Raw genomic sequence first — 16,202 nt, 5'->3', positions numbered from 1 at the left:
AGAGCTGTGCTACTTAGAATAGCAAAATGGCCTTTGCAGTGGGGGAGCTCTCACTTTGGATTTTTTTTTTTCATTAGTAATATTTTTGAAAAGCTAATAATGGGCATTTAAATATTTATGTTCAATTATAAGGTATGTGATATGCAGAAGAATTGTTGTATTAGGTTTTACTTTGCCTTGGACTTAGAGACAGTAGATTTACATCAGAGCGTGCCTGAGAGCGGAGAATATTGTGGTCTGGAATTAATTTGGGCAAACAAACATCATAGTCAGATCTATTTTGTATTTTCTTTTCCTCCTCCTCCCCATGCAAATAAAGCACTTATGTAAGAAATTCATAATTGATCCTACAGTGCTTTCTTGCCTTTTTAGAGAAAATTACACCAAATGGATTTTATGTCACCTTTTTTTTCTTCTTTTTCCCTGCCCCACTTTATTGTTCAGTGGCTGCTTGAGGATGATGAAGAGATGCATTAATGTTTGGAATGCTTCAGTGGGAATGCAGCTTTTATTTCAATTACAGATCTTTACTATTTTTGATTTGAATCATACCCTTTTACTCCATCACCCTTTCTGCTGAACTCTCTGTAGTTAGTAAACTTAAGGTTGACATAACCATAGGGACTATAAGGTGCTGTGTGCCTTCTAAGAAGTGCTGAACACTATCAGATCAAATTGAAATAAGTGGGAGCTGAGGGTACTCAGCACCTTACAAGATCAGAGCTATATGAAAAGCAGAATTGATGGACTTTGGGGTTTTTCATTTGCCTTGGGAGTGAAATAAGTAGGCATGAAGCACAACATTCGTGTTTTATTACCCCTTGGATCCTATTTTAAAAAATTTTTAAGACTTTATTTAATTTTACAAATATCTGAATTTTCTGAACTGATGGTTCATGTACTATGTGTTTATTGGAGTAGTTAAGCCAGAGAATGAAGTGAATGTGACAGGGTTGTTAATTTCTGAGATAGGTAAATATCTAGTATTAGAAAGGAGGCATAGCACAGTGAGAAATGTTACAATAGCTTTGTTTATTCATACTATTAATGAAAAGCAAGTGGGGCCCTTTGAAAATGTTTAGCGACATCTTGTAGGTTATTTGTTTTCCTAAATTGCTTGATTACGTTTCCCTTGTCATGAATGAAGTGGTTGGTTCTTATGTCTTTCTTCCCGTAATCCTTTATCGCAGGTCCTAGTGCCACCAATCTTATAATAGGTTCCATCGCTGGTGCCATCCTGGTAGCAGCTATTGTCCTTGGGGGGACAGGATGGGGCTTTAAGTAAGCAATGCCGCATGTCTTCTCTTCAGTGGCTATGGCATTTCTATTTTCTGCTTACATCACTAAGTTTTGAGTTCCTGCTACAAGACTCAAAGTGAAAAATACTGCTTCAAATAGTTACACTTGCACTGAAAAAGAGGAGAAATGTAAAAAAACACAGATGTCACCAGGGTGCAAAGTTGGAGAACAGTAGTATACGTGGATTAACCTTCATGAGATTATAGAAAACAACTCCAAAAGTGAAAAACGAAATACTTTTCTTCTCATGAAGAAGGTCTAGCCATCTCCCTATATCAATATTATTTTGGCATGCTTCGCCGAGAGCGAAACATAGTGGTAGGAAATCTAACGGTACATTTTGAAAAATACATGAACACTGAAGTTGTGCACAGCAATACTTGAAAACTGATACAAGGCTGCTCTGTGTCTAACCAAGATATGAAGTATGCTATAGAATTTGTTCTGAGTTTTTTGACAAAATGTCTTTCTGTCAAAAATGCTGATTCATTGAAACAGAAACCTTTCATGGGAAATGGGCAGTTTCAAGAAATTTCCAATTTTGAAAACATTTTGAGGAGGATGTTTGACATTTTCAAAATGAAAAGTTCTATTTAGAAATTTAAATTAATTTATAGTTTAAAAAAGATAGAAAACAAAACATTTCAAAATTATTGAAACAAAAGTTTTAATTAACTCAAACTGATTTTTTTTTCAGATTATCAGTTCATGAAAATTTTCAAAGATTTTGACTTTTGTCCATGATTTACAAAATCTCAGAATTTTTCTGAGACAAGAAAACTGATTCCTGCCCAGCTCTAGTATATTAACATTGATTGACATGAAACATATATTGAGCAAAGTTCATTCCAGGTGTAACTTCCATTAACCAAAATGGAGTTATATTTTGATGAATTGGACTATTATATGCTTTTCCTTGTAATGTCAATGACACACATCCTGTCCATATCAAACTAGCACACTAGGTCTAAGTTTGGAACTAGTGTAAATCAGCAAAGCTCCACTGACTTCTGTGGAGTTGATTTACACCAACTGAGGATCTGGCCCCAGATGTTTAGCACCACCAAAGGTGGTGATAACACTCACCAATCTTGCAGTCAGAGAAGACAACTAAGATTGTGGCTGCTTTTTTGTGCATCCATGAATGGCAACAACAACTGACCCTTAATTGTGGGCTTGATTGAAGATTACTTAAAATGTACAAATTAAAAAAACACCTGTTTAAGATCTTAAATCTTTGACAATGGGTAGTCGTAAAAATTACACGTGTATTTAGAAACACAATGTTTAGAAAATAATTTCCTTTCTTGCATACTACCCAACACCAGATTTCAGGATTCTAAAAATCTCCTGCAAAAGCCCATTACATCAAATCATCTAAAGCTTTGTAAGAAATACAGCTGTGTACTGTTTTCAGTGTTCTCTTCTAGGAGAAATAAAACCTTGTCCTCAAATCTTGGTAGGTTAAAAAAAATCTGTTTCCTTTTAAAACCTATTAATTTGTCATGTTAATGCTACACATTCACATTCCATTGGGGCAAGTCTTGTCTCCATCTCTATGGGTGCAAAGGGCTCTTTTTAAGCATTGTGGTTGTGAGGATTGTAGAGTCCAGTTCCATGGGAGCAGTTTATGTACGTTGGACAGGGTAAGGCTGGATGATAGCCAGGCTAGAGTCCGAAAAGGCTACTCCTACTCCAGTTTACTATTTGGCAGAGGCAAAATGGAAGCAACCTGGATGATGAATACATCCCAACTTTTGCCATTGTACACAAATGCTCAGCCAGGTTATTCCAGCTGGGAACATGATGCAAGCAATAATCACTGAAGTTCTTAAATATTTTTTTGTATTTATTGCTTTTATATTTTTTAAAAACCACTTCAGATCAGTTATAATAAGAATCAGAAATCTAGGTTAAATATCATTGCTTTGCATGCTCAAATAGTACAAGGGAGGTGATATCCAATCTGTGTAAAAAAATATTATTTTCCTAATCTCTCATTCAGTTTCCTCAGGAGTAGTATACGAAACCCACTAGAATTAAGGTGGTATGATAGCTGCTCAAAACTAAATGAAATTAAAAAGGAAGAAAAGGATAATTAAAATAGGGTTACCATATTTAAAAAATAAAAAAAGAGGACACTCCACGGGTCCCTGGCCCCGCCCCTTTCCCACCCCCAGCCCCGCCCCAACTCTGCTCCTTCCCCAAAGTCCCCGCCCTAACTCCCCCTCCTCCCTCCCAGCCACGCGAAAAGGGCTGCCCAAGTGCTACCGGCTTCACGGTTTGCCGGGCAGCCCCCAGACCTTGTGCCCCCGGCCAGCGCTTCCCCAGCGCAGCTGGAGCCCAGGAGGGGAAGCGCCCAGCTGGGGGGCTCAGGGTCTGGAGGCTGCCCGGCAAACCGTGAAGCTGGTAGCGCTCGGGCTTCGGGCAGCCCCCATGCCTCCGGACCCTGCGTCCCCGGCCGGGCACTTCCCCTCCCAGGCTCCGGCTGCTGTGCTCCTCCCCTGACTCTTCGGCTCTGTTTAAGAGCCAAGCTGCCCCAGCGCTACCGGCTTCGGGCAGCCCCCTTGCCTCTGGACCCTGCGCCGCCGGAGCAGAGCAGCTGGAGCCCGGGAGAGGAAGTGCCCGGCCGGCGGCTAGGGTCCGGAGGCAAGGGGGCTGCCCGAAGCCAGTAGCGCTTGGGCAGCTCGGCTCTTAAACAGAGCCGAAGAGTCAGGGGAGGAGCAGAGCAGCCGCGGGAGGGGAAGTGCCCGGCCGGTATTTTCCCGGACATGTTTGGCTTTTTGGCAATTCCCCCCAGACGGGGGTTTGATTACCAAAAAGCTGGACATGTCCGGGAAAAACCAGACGTATGGTAACCCTAGTTAAAAATACTTGATTCAGTCCATGCTTTACACATGAGCAAAAAAGACTCCCACTTGCCTGTTCATAATTCTTTTTTTACCAAACTGCCAATATATTAGAGTTTAAAAACAAAATTCTGCCCTCATTGTTTCTTGTGCTCCCTATTAATGTCAATAGCTTTGGATAAGTGTGAGGGCAGAATCTGGCCCCAAATTAATGTCTTCCTTGTAAGATAGTCTTAATGATGACCTGTATTTGTTCATCACATTTTCTCACAAAACCACTTCTGACATTGAGAGTTCCACACATTTAAAGATGGAAGAATGTGACTCTTTGTTACTTATGACATTCAATGCATGGGTTAAAAGCAGAACAATAGTTGAGGTATGTATTTTGGAGTATACAGCTACTGATCTGATTTACAGCCCTTTGCATGCAGACTCGCCATTGAAGTAATTGGGGCTTCTGCAAGCAGAGAGACTGCAAGATTGCTTATAATGTATAAAGGCCTAGTCTGTGAAACATTAATTACTGTTCACAATCTTTTGTTGCATATTGTGTTATGTTGGTGTACTTTGCATCTTATATAGCACAGGTTCTATTAGATGCAAAAGTATAAAAGAAAAGAAGTCATAAAAATTACACGTGTAAGAAGCTGTCTGCATTAACATAGCATATACCTTATATAGAAATATGTAATTTAGAGAACTTATTTTAATTATAGTGTTGTTAATTCTGTTTAGGAACTTTAGCCAAATTCTGCACTCCTTCATTGAGCAAATGTTCAATGAAGGACTGCAGAATTTGTACCTTTATAAGCCTACACATACAAGTAATGTTAAGTCTGGCCTTCCCTCCACTTGTGGACTATTTTCCTGGGAATTAACACAGTGGGAGTAACATGATTGAATGACAGTATATGCCTCTAGGTCTGTATTTGGCCATTAGACACGTGCCACTCCCAGTGAAGTAAATGGGAGCCATATACATATATCCATGTGCAGATGTTTGTGCTCAGCCCTAAAAATATATATTTTGGGATGCATCTCCAGTAAAAAATTGTTTAAAATGTTGTGTTCCAGGGCATATCCTTTTAAATGCAGACCTACAAACTCCTTTAAAGATTGATCTTGTGATACTGTGTGATAGTGGCTTCTGGATACTAGTATGGTAAACCTGGATTCAGGAAAGCATCCTTGAGCATATGCTTAACATGCTTGCTTAAAGCAGTTAAGTGCAGTCCTGAATGGGGTGAAGTTAAGTTCACACTTAAGTGCATTCCTGAATCAGGGCTTTAAATTGTCCAATTCTGGCTTAAGTCAAACAATATCAATTGTTTTTCTTGGTATTGTCAACATTTTTTTTTTTTTTTGTCCAGCACAAAACTAACCTGCTCCCCATCACTTAAATCACCGATACAAATGTTCCACTTTGCATCCTGCATGTCTTTCTGTCATACAAAAATATAAAAGTATTTGGTATCCCTGTATGAGTAAGCTCTCGTATTGAAAATATCAGTTCAATATTTTAAAAAGAGCAAGATATGAATATTTATTCTGTAGCAGAACCTCAAATACAATAGCCTGGCCTAGCTCACAGCTTGAAGTGCATGTTTTTGGGGGGGAAACTGAAAAGGCTTTTTCACTTGTATGTGGAAGAAGATTAGCACAATATAGGGCCTCTCACTCTTTGCTTCCAGATTTTTTTGTAGGATGTCCAAGACTAATAGAATGGGTTTTAATTTTCCTTTTAAGCAAGTGATGTTTCAGTCTTTAGTAATGTGAGAAGAAGTAGCCAATATTTTACAAACTAGGAGATGTGATTTTTGTTCCACAGGTTATCAGGTGTTCACATGCACATACGGTACTGTGGTGTCAAGTCCAAATCAAACGTAAGCTGCAATTAAGCAAATTTTGTTCATGCACTTAGTGGGTCAGTTTGGTATAAATTAGCAAAACAAAGTTTTTCTTTAAAGAAATAAACAAACTAGGATTTATGTTTAGACATTTTCTGGAAATATATGGATAAAAATAGGAAAGAAAAGATGTTGTGATCAAGTCTCAGTAAAATGTTCAGTGCACATAGATCTTAAGGAACATATTTAGTGAATTTGAGTTAAATGCTGCTAGTGAGCACCCTGTTAGAAACTATATTTTGTTTGACAGAAGACCTTGCTTAATATTTTGACAAAGTTGTAATTGTTTTTTGTACTACTGTAGTGTTTAGGGTCCCCTCTCATGGGTCAGGGCTGCACTGTTCTAGGCACTCTGCAAACACATAACCTGCATTGATGGTGAAGTTAACATAATCGCAGCAGGTCCATGGAGCGCCCTTCAAACCATTACAATGCTTCATTAAGGACTAAAGTGGAAGCCGAATGAGGGGTTAGTTAATGTGGGCAGTCTTGTGTGGGCCCTCTGAATTTCACATTTAGGCCTAGTTTCCAGTTCTTTTTAATATAGAATTACTTGACAGTAGTGAATGTATAAGTGTGTAGTTTTGGTACAGTAACGAATTCAGTTGCTTTTTTCAATGCTGGCTTGATAGTTTGTTACATTTTGAAAGGGGATACTTGGTAAATAAATAACAATATTAAGTAGTAGTACTGGTAAGGGCTAAATTAAAAAGATATGTGGGAAGTTCCTTTTGAAACTGCATAATAGTCCTCAGAATGTGGAATAGACTAGTAGGGGAGGTGCTGTGGCGGGTAAAAATGTATAGGCACAGTATTATTCCCAGTAATATCTGCTAAAAACAGAGCTTTCCTGCCAAGTTACTAAGGTTACTAGGTGGGCCAAATATTTACCCAATCCTTAAACTTCTGCATAAAGGCAGCTTTAGGAATTCAAATTGAGCCAAATCCTGTATCCGGTAGATGCTAGAAAGTCAAAAATGATCAGAAATGCTGTTTCTGTTGTGGTGTAGGGCAATACAGTAGAGAGGCTGTGCAGTGAGATTCTGAAACCTTGTGTATGCTTCATATAGGAACTACATACCAGCTCTCTGGTTTGTCAGTAACATCTATTTTTCTTTCCACTCTGCATTTCCTTGCAAAGTGTGTGCAGTGGGTCCATGAGCAGCATGAATCCACCTGCTCAAAATCAAATAACATGCTATGTCTACTACTATTCCTCATGCCAACAGATGGCAACAGGCTAACTAAGCAGGTGCCCTAGACTCTGTCACTGTTTTGAGGCTGATGATCCCATCCCCCAACTTTATTTTAATTTTCAGTTTCAGATAGCAACAGCCCGGTTACTGTGGGTTTGCTCACTTTTTCAAGATCTGGTATGGGGAAACTTTACAGAAACATTACTGATTTGAAGGGACTGTGCAGTCATTGGAGTAACCCTTAATTTTTTTTGGCAAGACTTTGTGTTTCTGTGAACATGGAGGAAGGCACTGACTTACAAGAACACAATAAACTGCAATAGCAACACTAGTAGTTAGCTGCTACTAAAATAGGCAGTGTGTTTGTGCATTAGTTGCTGTGTTCTTCTCAAAACAGTTATAAGCAAAGAGGAGAAAAAATAGGATACATCAAAACTATAATAAAAGACTGGGGTAGCAATGGCTTTATTTTGTATATTTATTTTTGCAAAGAATGAACTATGCCGTCAAAAGGTTTAAAAGCAACTATCCTAAATGGAATGTAGGTGATTATTACTTTGCACTGTGGCTTGTTATAGTTATGCTATGAGTATTTTATTTTTAACAGAAGTAATAGTTGTGTTTTTTTTATATTCAGAGCTAATGGAGGCTGAACTTTTATTACTGTGAATTATTGAAGCTGGAATTAAATGTAAAAAAAAAAAAAAAAGTTAATTCTCTGTTAGAGTTCCATGGCTAAAACGGCACCAAAAACAACAGGCAATGCAGAAGTTAAGATGGTGGCCTCAGCATCATTCTCTGTAGCGTGACCCTTCCCCCAAGGGCTCATCTCCTCTTCCTCATGTTGGTGTTTACTGCACTAGTGAAGGCACCCACACTGTTCTTCCTTCTCCTCTGGCCAATGAGCATGTGTGGACCTGGATCCTTGAAGAAGGGCCACTGCTTGTATGTGCTGGAGGAGGAAATATGGAGCCCTAAACAGCAGCCTCTTGTGGAGTGGAAGGGAAGTGGTCTTAGTGCTTCTGCCTTTTGCTGCTGAGGAAGATTGAGCAGAAGGGGCCAAGAGGGAGTCCAACGGAGCAGCCGTTGCTAGCAGACAGGGAGCACATCTGTCTCCCTGAAGCAGCAGTGAAGCCAGGTGAAGTTCCTGTTAGGGTCTGTCTATACAGCATTTGGATCGAGCCTCCCAGCCCCGGTCGACAGACTCAGGGCTTGTGCTAGTCCTTTAAAATGCTGGCAATGCAGCTATTTTTAAAGTTGCCACTCAGATTGGATCTCGGGCTCCGAAGCCTAGGAAAGGGGGTCAACCCTGACTGGGAGGCTCACTCCAAAATGCTGTGTAGAGATACCCCTATTGGCCAGAGAGGGGTGGCTGCTTTCAGTATCTCAGAACAGCTATTCCAAGAGGCAGGTGAGCCAACCACCAGTGAAAGACCACACACCTGTCAATCCTAGCCAGGCCTGTCTCCCACCTCCTCAAGATAGGGCCCAGAATATCTACTCTCCTGTGGTAGGCCAAATTCTGCACTCACATGCACAAATTTGTGTTTTCTTCAGTGGAATCCATATGCATTCATTTGGGGGAAGAATGTGACTGAGTTTGTGTTTAGTTCTGGGGAACTTAACATTTAACAAAGCATTGCTAAAACTAACAATCTTCCAACATTTCCATTTGAAACCTCTGTTTTAAGTATTTTACAACTCAGCTATAAAAATGGTTTGCACTTCGATATACATCTTTTCTGCTAATAATTTGTTTTATTATCGGAAGCTGTTTCACATTTTTGAAGTTACAAAAATATAGCACAGTAGTCTTAGATGTAATTGGATGTTAATGGCACCTTTAGTCCATTATATGAACTGAGCTTTATATATAAAGGGCTAACACATGCTTTGAAGCCACAGGCTGCAACTGGGGCGAGTGCAAAGCCGCACTGCCACATTGGCGCTCCTGAGGCTTCCTGGGACAAAGCACAGCCTCTGCAATTCCCTTTAAGAGAATGTGGCATGTGCCTCTCCACCCTGACCGCACATAAGGCCTATTCTGCTGAGTAATATGTGGGAGGAGCATGACTCTTTTGGGGAGTCTAGGTTCCTGTGTGCGTTAACCCAATTGTCCTTGTGTGCTCTGACTGCAAGGATTGCACTTGGTGTATGGGTGAGGGAAACAATTATACAGCCAGGTGGGGATCTTGATATAGCAGGGTAGAGGGCTTAGTTGACTTCTCACCAGTGTTTACCAGGAAGGTTTATATAATATGGCTTTTTTTTAGCAATGCTTGGAGCTTAGCTATAATGGAGGATTAGCAGAATAGTATAGGAAATTCATTATGATGAATTGCTACACTTTACTTGGCCCATGAATAAATGGGGATCCTTCAGTAGTAATATTGTTAGTTCCCTTACTTCTAGTTATGACTTTTTTGGGGAGAAAACCGAGATTTGTTCATCCGTTTGCAGTTTTTTACATGGACTAGTATCTTCATCTCAACATATAATGTGTTGTGAGTAGAGATGGGGTTTTTAGTGGTTAGAACATGTGACTCTGTCAGGAGGCCTGAATTCTGCTCTCAGTTCTGCCACTGGCTTATTGTATAACCTTGGGTGAGATAATGCTATCCAACTTAGTTAAGCAGTTTGAGATATTCAGATAAGTATTACGTAAGAGCAAGGTGTTGTTATTTCTTAGCAAAAAATTAATATGCAAAAGTGACTTACTGAACAGCAAGCATAGTGTATTTCAAAAACAGTTTTGTGTGCTCATTTTGAATGTCACATTTAGATCCCTACACCCTTCATTTTCAGGCATGACAACTTTGTCAGACTCTGATATTGTGGAGAAAACAGTTGTTAGTAATGATTGACCAGAGGAAACATAACATTTTGATGTAACATATTAAGAAAATACTGAAAAAGAAGAAAGGCATTAGCTGAGTTAATTTTTTACCTTTGGAAGAATGTATTTTCATTTAATGAACTGTAGGGCATGATCAAAATAGATTTGTGGCTTTGAAATAGACCCTAAAAGACATTTGATATGATGTGGGCTGTGGTACAGTTCCATAAGAATTTGGCAGTTGTTCCAAAGAACGGCCATCACTGCTCAGAGACAGTACTAGCAGGACTGTGCTGCTCAGGAGTACTACTCTAGCAAGGGGTCAGTTGGAAAGACCTGGAGGGTTATATTGGAAGGCTAGCAAAACATGTTCCCACTGTAACGTCGTACTAAATGTCACATAGCCCACTCATCAATTTAATAGAAAAACTTCAGGCAACACATTTGACTTTAAGTATAGGCTTTTAGTGGTTTGTTCCCTTAAAAATAACAGGAATGCAAACATTCAATGGACGGTTAAATCATCTGAATTTTTCACACATATTAGTGATCTGATTTTTCAGATTTGTTTTAAAGGTAAATAACTGTTGGTTAGTGGAGTTTGAATTTCAGTATGCTGTGTAATAAAAAATAGATAGTCATTTAAAGCACTGCTTTTCATACACCATAGAGAGAAACTGACAGAGAGAGTAAGTCCAGACAAGTTTTGATTCAGATTTAAATAGTCAATATTATTCAGACTTCCTACTATACTATTCTACATCTGACTAAATCTACTCAGAGGATATGAATGCTACAGAGATTGTTGGGTTGATATATCTAAATAGTGCAGTCAGTTTGAGTCACAGTGAAGATTAGTACAACACTTTTCTATAAAAAGGGAAACAATGAAATTTTAAAAGCCTATAACTCTTACGCTGCATGTCTTAATAACAAATACTCAAGCAGGCACTGGCACAAGATCAAAGGCTGCCAGGTCCTCTGAAAGACCTGTCCTGGATAACTTTTCTTTTTGCACTGATTCCTAAGTCACCTGTACAACTTAGGAAAGGCTTGCTTTCAGCTTAAACACTACAGCAATGGTGGTATTGGGAGAGCACAGTCAAAAAGGAAATTTTGGGCTTTGTGTATTTAATTTTTAATTCCTGTTCTATGTCTTTTGCATGACAATTTGGTGGCGGTAGTGGTGCACATGCCCAATGTTCAGACTAAATGCATGAGCCCCTTGCTTGATGCCCCACATAAAGCCAGATTATGGGGAGGTTGCACCCAACTTGTGCTGTTGCCTTGTAATGTCTTGCTGTTTATTGATATAGGGTATCAATATCGTAGGAGACTGGACATTAGTATAAAAGCTAAATTGTAATGGCATAATTAAAAGTCTCTGTCCATTCTCCTTCGACTGCAGTGTCTCAGTATCTGCTATATTTTGTACCTTATTGGAGATTCAAAGTGCTTTGTCCATAGTATGGTAAAAGCTCACAGAGACACTAAGATAGCTTGGTCAACTATAAAATTATCTGTGGATTCAGTGTAGCCACTCAAAGATGGATACCTGAGGGGGCATGGTCACCTTATTTGTGGAAGATCCATGTTTTGGAGATTAATGAGTATCTGTTATAAACAGCCAGATGCCTTTTTGCATTTTAAGAGTGATTTTGTATATGAAATGTGACTGTTTTGAGTGGTTCCAAATGATGTACAAATGCTGTCCTGGTTTAATGTATAGATACGTCAGACAGTCTGAAAGACTTTCCATCTAAATAGGATTGACTGCCACTTGCAGTACTGAAAAAAAAAAAAAGTTAATTATATACACTGTCTAGATTTAACACATGCAATTTTAAACTTCATAGCAACAGCAGGAATTGATACTGTAATACAGTGTGTCCAAACCCTCTCAAAGTCAAATCATTACAGTTACTTCACTGTAAGGTTAGTTTGTGAGACTACCTCAAAGTGAGCTTATTACTTTACTATGGTGTTAGCACTGCTTCTCTCCCATTATGCCTAACTAATGTTTTATGTTTTTCTTCCTCATTTCATCTCCTTTTGACGCACATTGGAAGAAATGTCAAAAAGAGAAGGTACGATCCAAATCAGCAAGGTCCTATCTGAAGAAACTTAACTGGAAAAGCTTCTTCTTGCACTACTGGATTCTGGGTGTAAAGTCTTTGCTGTCACTGTGCAGAAACTCAATCAATAAAGAAGAACATTAGAAATGGTAATGACTAAAGTTGAGTTGCTGGGGATGGAGTGAAGGAACACTGTCTTTTTTGGAGATAAGTTCAAATACTCCCTTCCTTTCATCTTTCTCTTAAAAAAAAAAAAAAGACAGTGATGGACAACTGTTTATTTTTTTGTTTTGTTTTTTCAACGAAAGAAAGAAGGGGGCAAACCAACCAAGTGCAATAAGAGAACTGTTTCAAAATAGTAAAATAGAAGATTTTTTTCCCTAGCCTGCTGGCACTCTAACTTGAGTTCGCATGACTTTTTTTTTCATATTAAATGACAAACTCCAGTGGCATGAGCAGCTAATTTTGGAAAGGGTAAATTGCATGGCATATATACAACAAACAAACAAGCTAGCAAGCCGACCCACGCAAGATCTGCACCCAAATCTATACAGAGAAGAAAACAACAAAACACAGAACGCAGAGGTGGTGATAGGCTCTTCTTATGAAATCTTCTTCCACCAGTGCAGTGCATTCTTTCTCTCTGGAGAGAAAGTTCCCTATTCTGTGGATTCCTTGCCCCTGTTCTTTTACCTCCTGGACTAAAATTCCTTTGGGCATGGGAACTATTGTTTTTGAGCAGTGATAATGTATAGTTCTTCTATAGAAAGAAAAATGTATATATGGAAATAAGAGATTGACATATCATTTTCACAGATCTTTAGTGAAGGATTTCCTTAGAAAGATTCTATTCTCTATGTAAATCTATTTTTGGTGGTTTAATTTTGCTCCCCTTTTAATCTTTCTAGCATGTTGTATAGCGGGTGTTCTGGGCTTGCTCAAAAAAGGCAGATGTAGCATGCAGATCCAGGGAGTTCTGGCACCAAACAGGTGTGATCTAAAGTTTGTATGCTTGAAACCAAAAAACAAACCATATTAAAATGTGTAAATGCATATGTATTTAATAAGTCTCTTTTGAATTACGTTTTTGGCTGTCATGCAGATTTTCTGTATATAATGTAAGAAAATTGACACCATCTCAAATTAATCACGAAAGTGCCAAGTTCATAGCTTTTTAATTTTCACAACTATTTTCCTCTGTCTAGCTTTTTCAAGTGAAAGGAAAACAAGCTTAAGTAAGCCTTAAAATATTCACAAAATGCTGAAAGCTTGAAACAGGCTACGGCTTTCCCGTTTAGTCTCCATTTTCCCACCCATTCTCCTCTCTCCCTTCCTGGCAGGCTTGCAAAGATGATCCAAACATCCAAGTCACTCTGAGTTTCCCTCTTTAGTACCTATCACCTTTCAAAGTACAATCTGGATAGCTACTATTTCTGCTATGGATGGTTAGTATCACTCTTAGGGTTTGTTCAGATTTCACTTCCGAGGGTTGGCACATTAATGCTATTACTTGTATGTTCACACATGGGGCACAGTCCAGTCCACTGACAAAGTGGAAGGGCTCCCATTAACTTAAACAGGCATTGGACTTGGGCCTTGGTGAACTGAGCAAATAAAAGCTTTAGAGCCTGTTCATAATTCTCCTTACTCTGAATTACACTGGAATTACCTCTTTTTGATATTAGTATAAATGAGAGGGAGTTAGTCCTATAACTCAAACTCCATTTAGGTCTTATATTTCATTTTCCTGACTTTCATTTTCCTTGTTCAAATCTTGAGTCAGTTTCTGGATTTAGCTTTAAAATTAACTGATGGAAATACTAGGAAAAAATTAGTGTTGCAATTAGTATAATTTTTTTTTTTGCTTTGTTCAATAAAACATTTTTGCCTCCAAACATATTTCAAACTCTGACAATATCCAATCTGAAAGAGAAGTCTTTCCCATGAAAACTATATTGTTTTGCAGTCAAGATGGTTATTTGTCAAATGATGTTTTAGATAACGTGATTTTGTTAAATCTACCACTGTTATTGCATTATGAGTAAGAGGTAGTCTGTGTTGATATAGATCTACTCCATATTGTGATAACAGGGCTATTTACAGCATTATTTCAACATTATCCGACTTCAGAGCAAGAGTTTTGGTTGTATTAATGTTCAATGACAATGAATACTTGTAATTTTGAGGGGAACTCAAAGTACTTGTGTTGTAATATTGCCCACTGGTACTATGTTGCTTATTTCCACTTTGCTACTGCGTATGGAAGGTATAATTACTCTCTGGCAGGTACTAAACTGCACATTTTGGTTCTACTGCAGAATCAATGTGGTAACTACAGTAGAAATGCCACTGTGGTTACAAAATCAATTAGGTGTCTAATGTAACTACCTGTATAATAAAACTTTGATGATAAGCATTTCACAAATAACATTGTAAATGTGCGATGTGATGTTTTTAATCAGACCACAGTGGTCCCCAAATATTATGTACATATGGTAAGTGTTGGTGTAACTTTTTGTTACACCAGCAGTTTCATAGGAAATATGATTTCTTGACTGAATTTACGCTCCACTGTTTAGCTGTGTGCGTGTATGTGTAAAACACACAAGCATTATGCTCTGTATGTACAGGATGTAAATGACATCACATAACTCACAAAAGTGGATTCTAATCAATCTTTTCTGTGGTACTAGGGTTATGTAGTCTTAACCATTTAGCTAGATATTGTTGATTTTCTAAGCCATTCGTTTGCCACATTTAGTAGAGTACACATGCTACTTACGTTAATTTATCTTAACAAGTGTCAGAATTTAATATTAATAGAGTAAACGTTAAGCAATGACGATTCCCCATTTCACCCACTATATTTTTGCTCCATTATATGATTCATCTTGACAAGAAAATGTCTGGTAACTATACAGCTCTTACTGGTATGCTGCATGATCCCACTGAATTGACCTAATCCTTTTATAAGAGAGCTCTGTGAGGCAAATTAAATATACTGTAGGTGCATGTTAAAAAATAAATTACATAGAACTAGAGTTTTATAAAGTTTTCTTTACTATGCAAAGATGGGTATTGCACAAACAAAATTTAAAGACAAATGTCTGAGGAACTTTACAAAATAATACTTGAATTTATTTTTGTTTGAAAGCCTATCAACCATGTTTTATATTCATTGTTGCTTCCACTATTAATCTTCCTTTTTAAAATGATTTGTAAATATTTTTTAAGTGCACAATATGATGTTATGAGCCAGTTTTTGTTTGGAGTTAATGCTCATTCATATCTTGTTGGCTGCTGATGAATGGAAATTTAATAGTCATTGTTCTGCAACTCTTAGTAAAATCGCATTAAAAACATCATGAACATGGAATGTTGTAGCTTTGTTTTGATCATTTTTCTTCTTTATTATGTATGCTTATTTTATTAAATTCCCATGTTCAGAATGTCACCAAGCTTGCAGGAACAATCAGAAGCCTCAATAAGAATCTCTGATGATAGATTCTGACCAAGATTCATCCAACCTCAAAGGCTGAAAGATTCTTTCTAATTATTAGTTTCAGGTGAGATCTTTTCTTTTAAAATGTACAGACTTTCCCCATCAGAAGAAAAAACTGGGGGAGTGGGATCAGCAGAGATGCCAGTTCTAATCTCCGGCCCGGTGAGCTAAAACCGGGTTTTACACTTGTTCTGAGTCCTACACTTGTTCCCCCTGTGGAACTCCCATTTACATCAGTGGGAGTTACAATGCTTCTGCATTCTCAGTTAGTTTAAAAATAAGATATCATCCTGACTTATTTTGCTACCAAGTCTTTAATACAGAGCCAGATCTAAATGAGGCATTGATGTATGTGTAAAGAGGGATAAAATGTTGGTCTGTTGTATATGAAAATTTACAATATTTTTGCTTTCAAGGAATGAAATCTTATGTAAGTACCATAAAAGCCAACATAATAAATTAGTGAATATGAATGAATTTCTGTCCTTGTTTATACAAGTGCAACTCCAGTGTAATCAGTGGAGTTGCATGCTTA

The 16,202-nt window shown here is 38.2% G+C and overlaps 1 protein-coding gene across 6 annotated transcripts in view; it reads left to right on the top strand.

Moving 5' to 3' along the window:
• Positions 1 to 15,541, top strand: part of ADAM23 (ADAM metallopeptidase domain 23) — a 188,424-nt gene extending 172,883 nt beyond the window's left edge. For 2 of the 6 annotated variants that reach the window (XM_054044550.1, XM_054044549.1), the window contains one exon: positions 12,160 to 12,302. In XM_054044550.1, coding sequence (XP_053900525.1) covers positions 12,160 to 12,218 — 59 coding nt within the window. In that variant the 3' untranslated portion in view covers positions 12,219 to 12,302. Of the gene's footprint in view, positions 1 to 1,190; positions 1,282 to 5,979; positions 6,035 to 12,159 lie in introns of all 6 variants that reach the window. The other 4 variants (XM_054044552.1, XM_054044548.1, XR_008446698.1 and 1 more) reach the window with 4 other exon arrangements.
• The last annotated feature ends 661 nt before the right edge of the window (positions 15,542 to 16,202 follow it).

Source organism: Malaclemys terrapin, chromosome 11 (genome assembly GCF_027887155.1).
Source record: "Malaclemys terrapin pileata isolate rMalTer1 chromosome 11, rMalTer1.hap1, whole genome shotgun sequence".
In the NCBI taxonomy this organism is placed as follows: domain Eukaryota; kingdom Metazoa; phylum Chordata; order Testudines; family Emydidae; genus Malaclemys; species Malaclemys terrapin.
The sequence above is the reverse complement of the archived record's forward strand: the minus strand, read 5'-3'. Positions and strand labels throughout refer to the sequence as shown.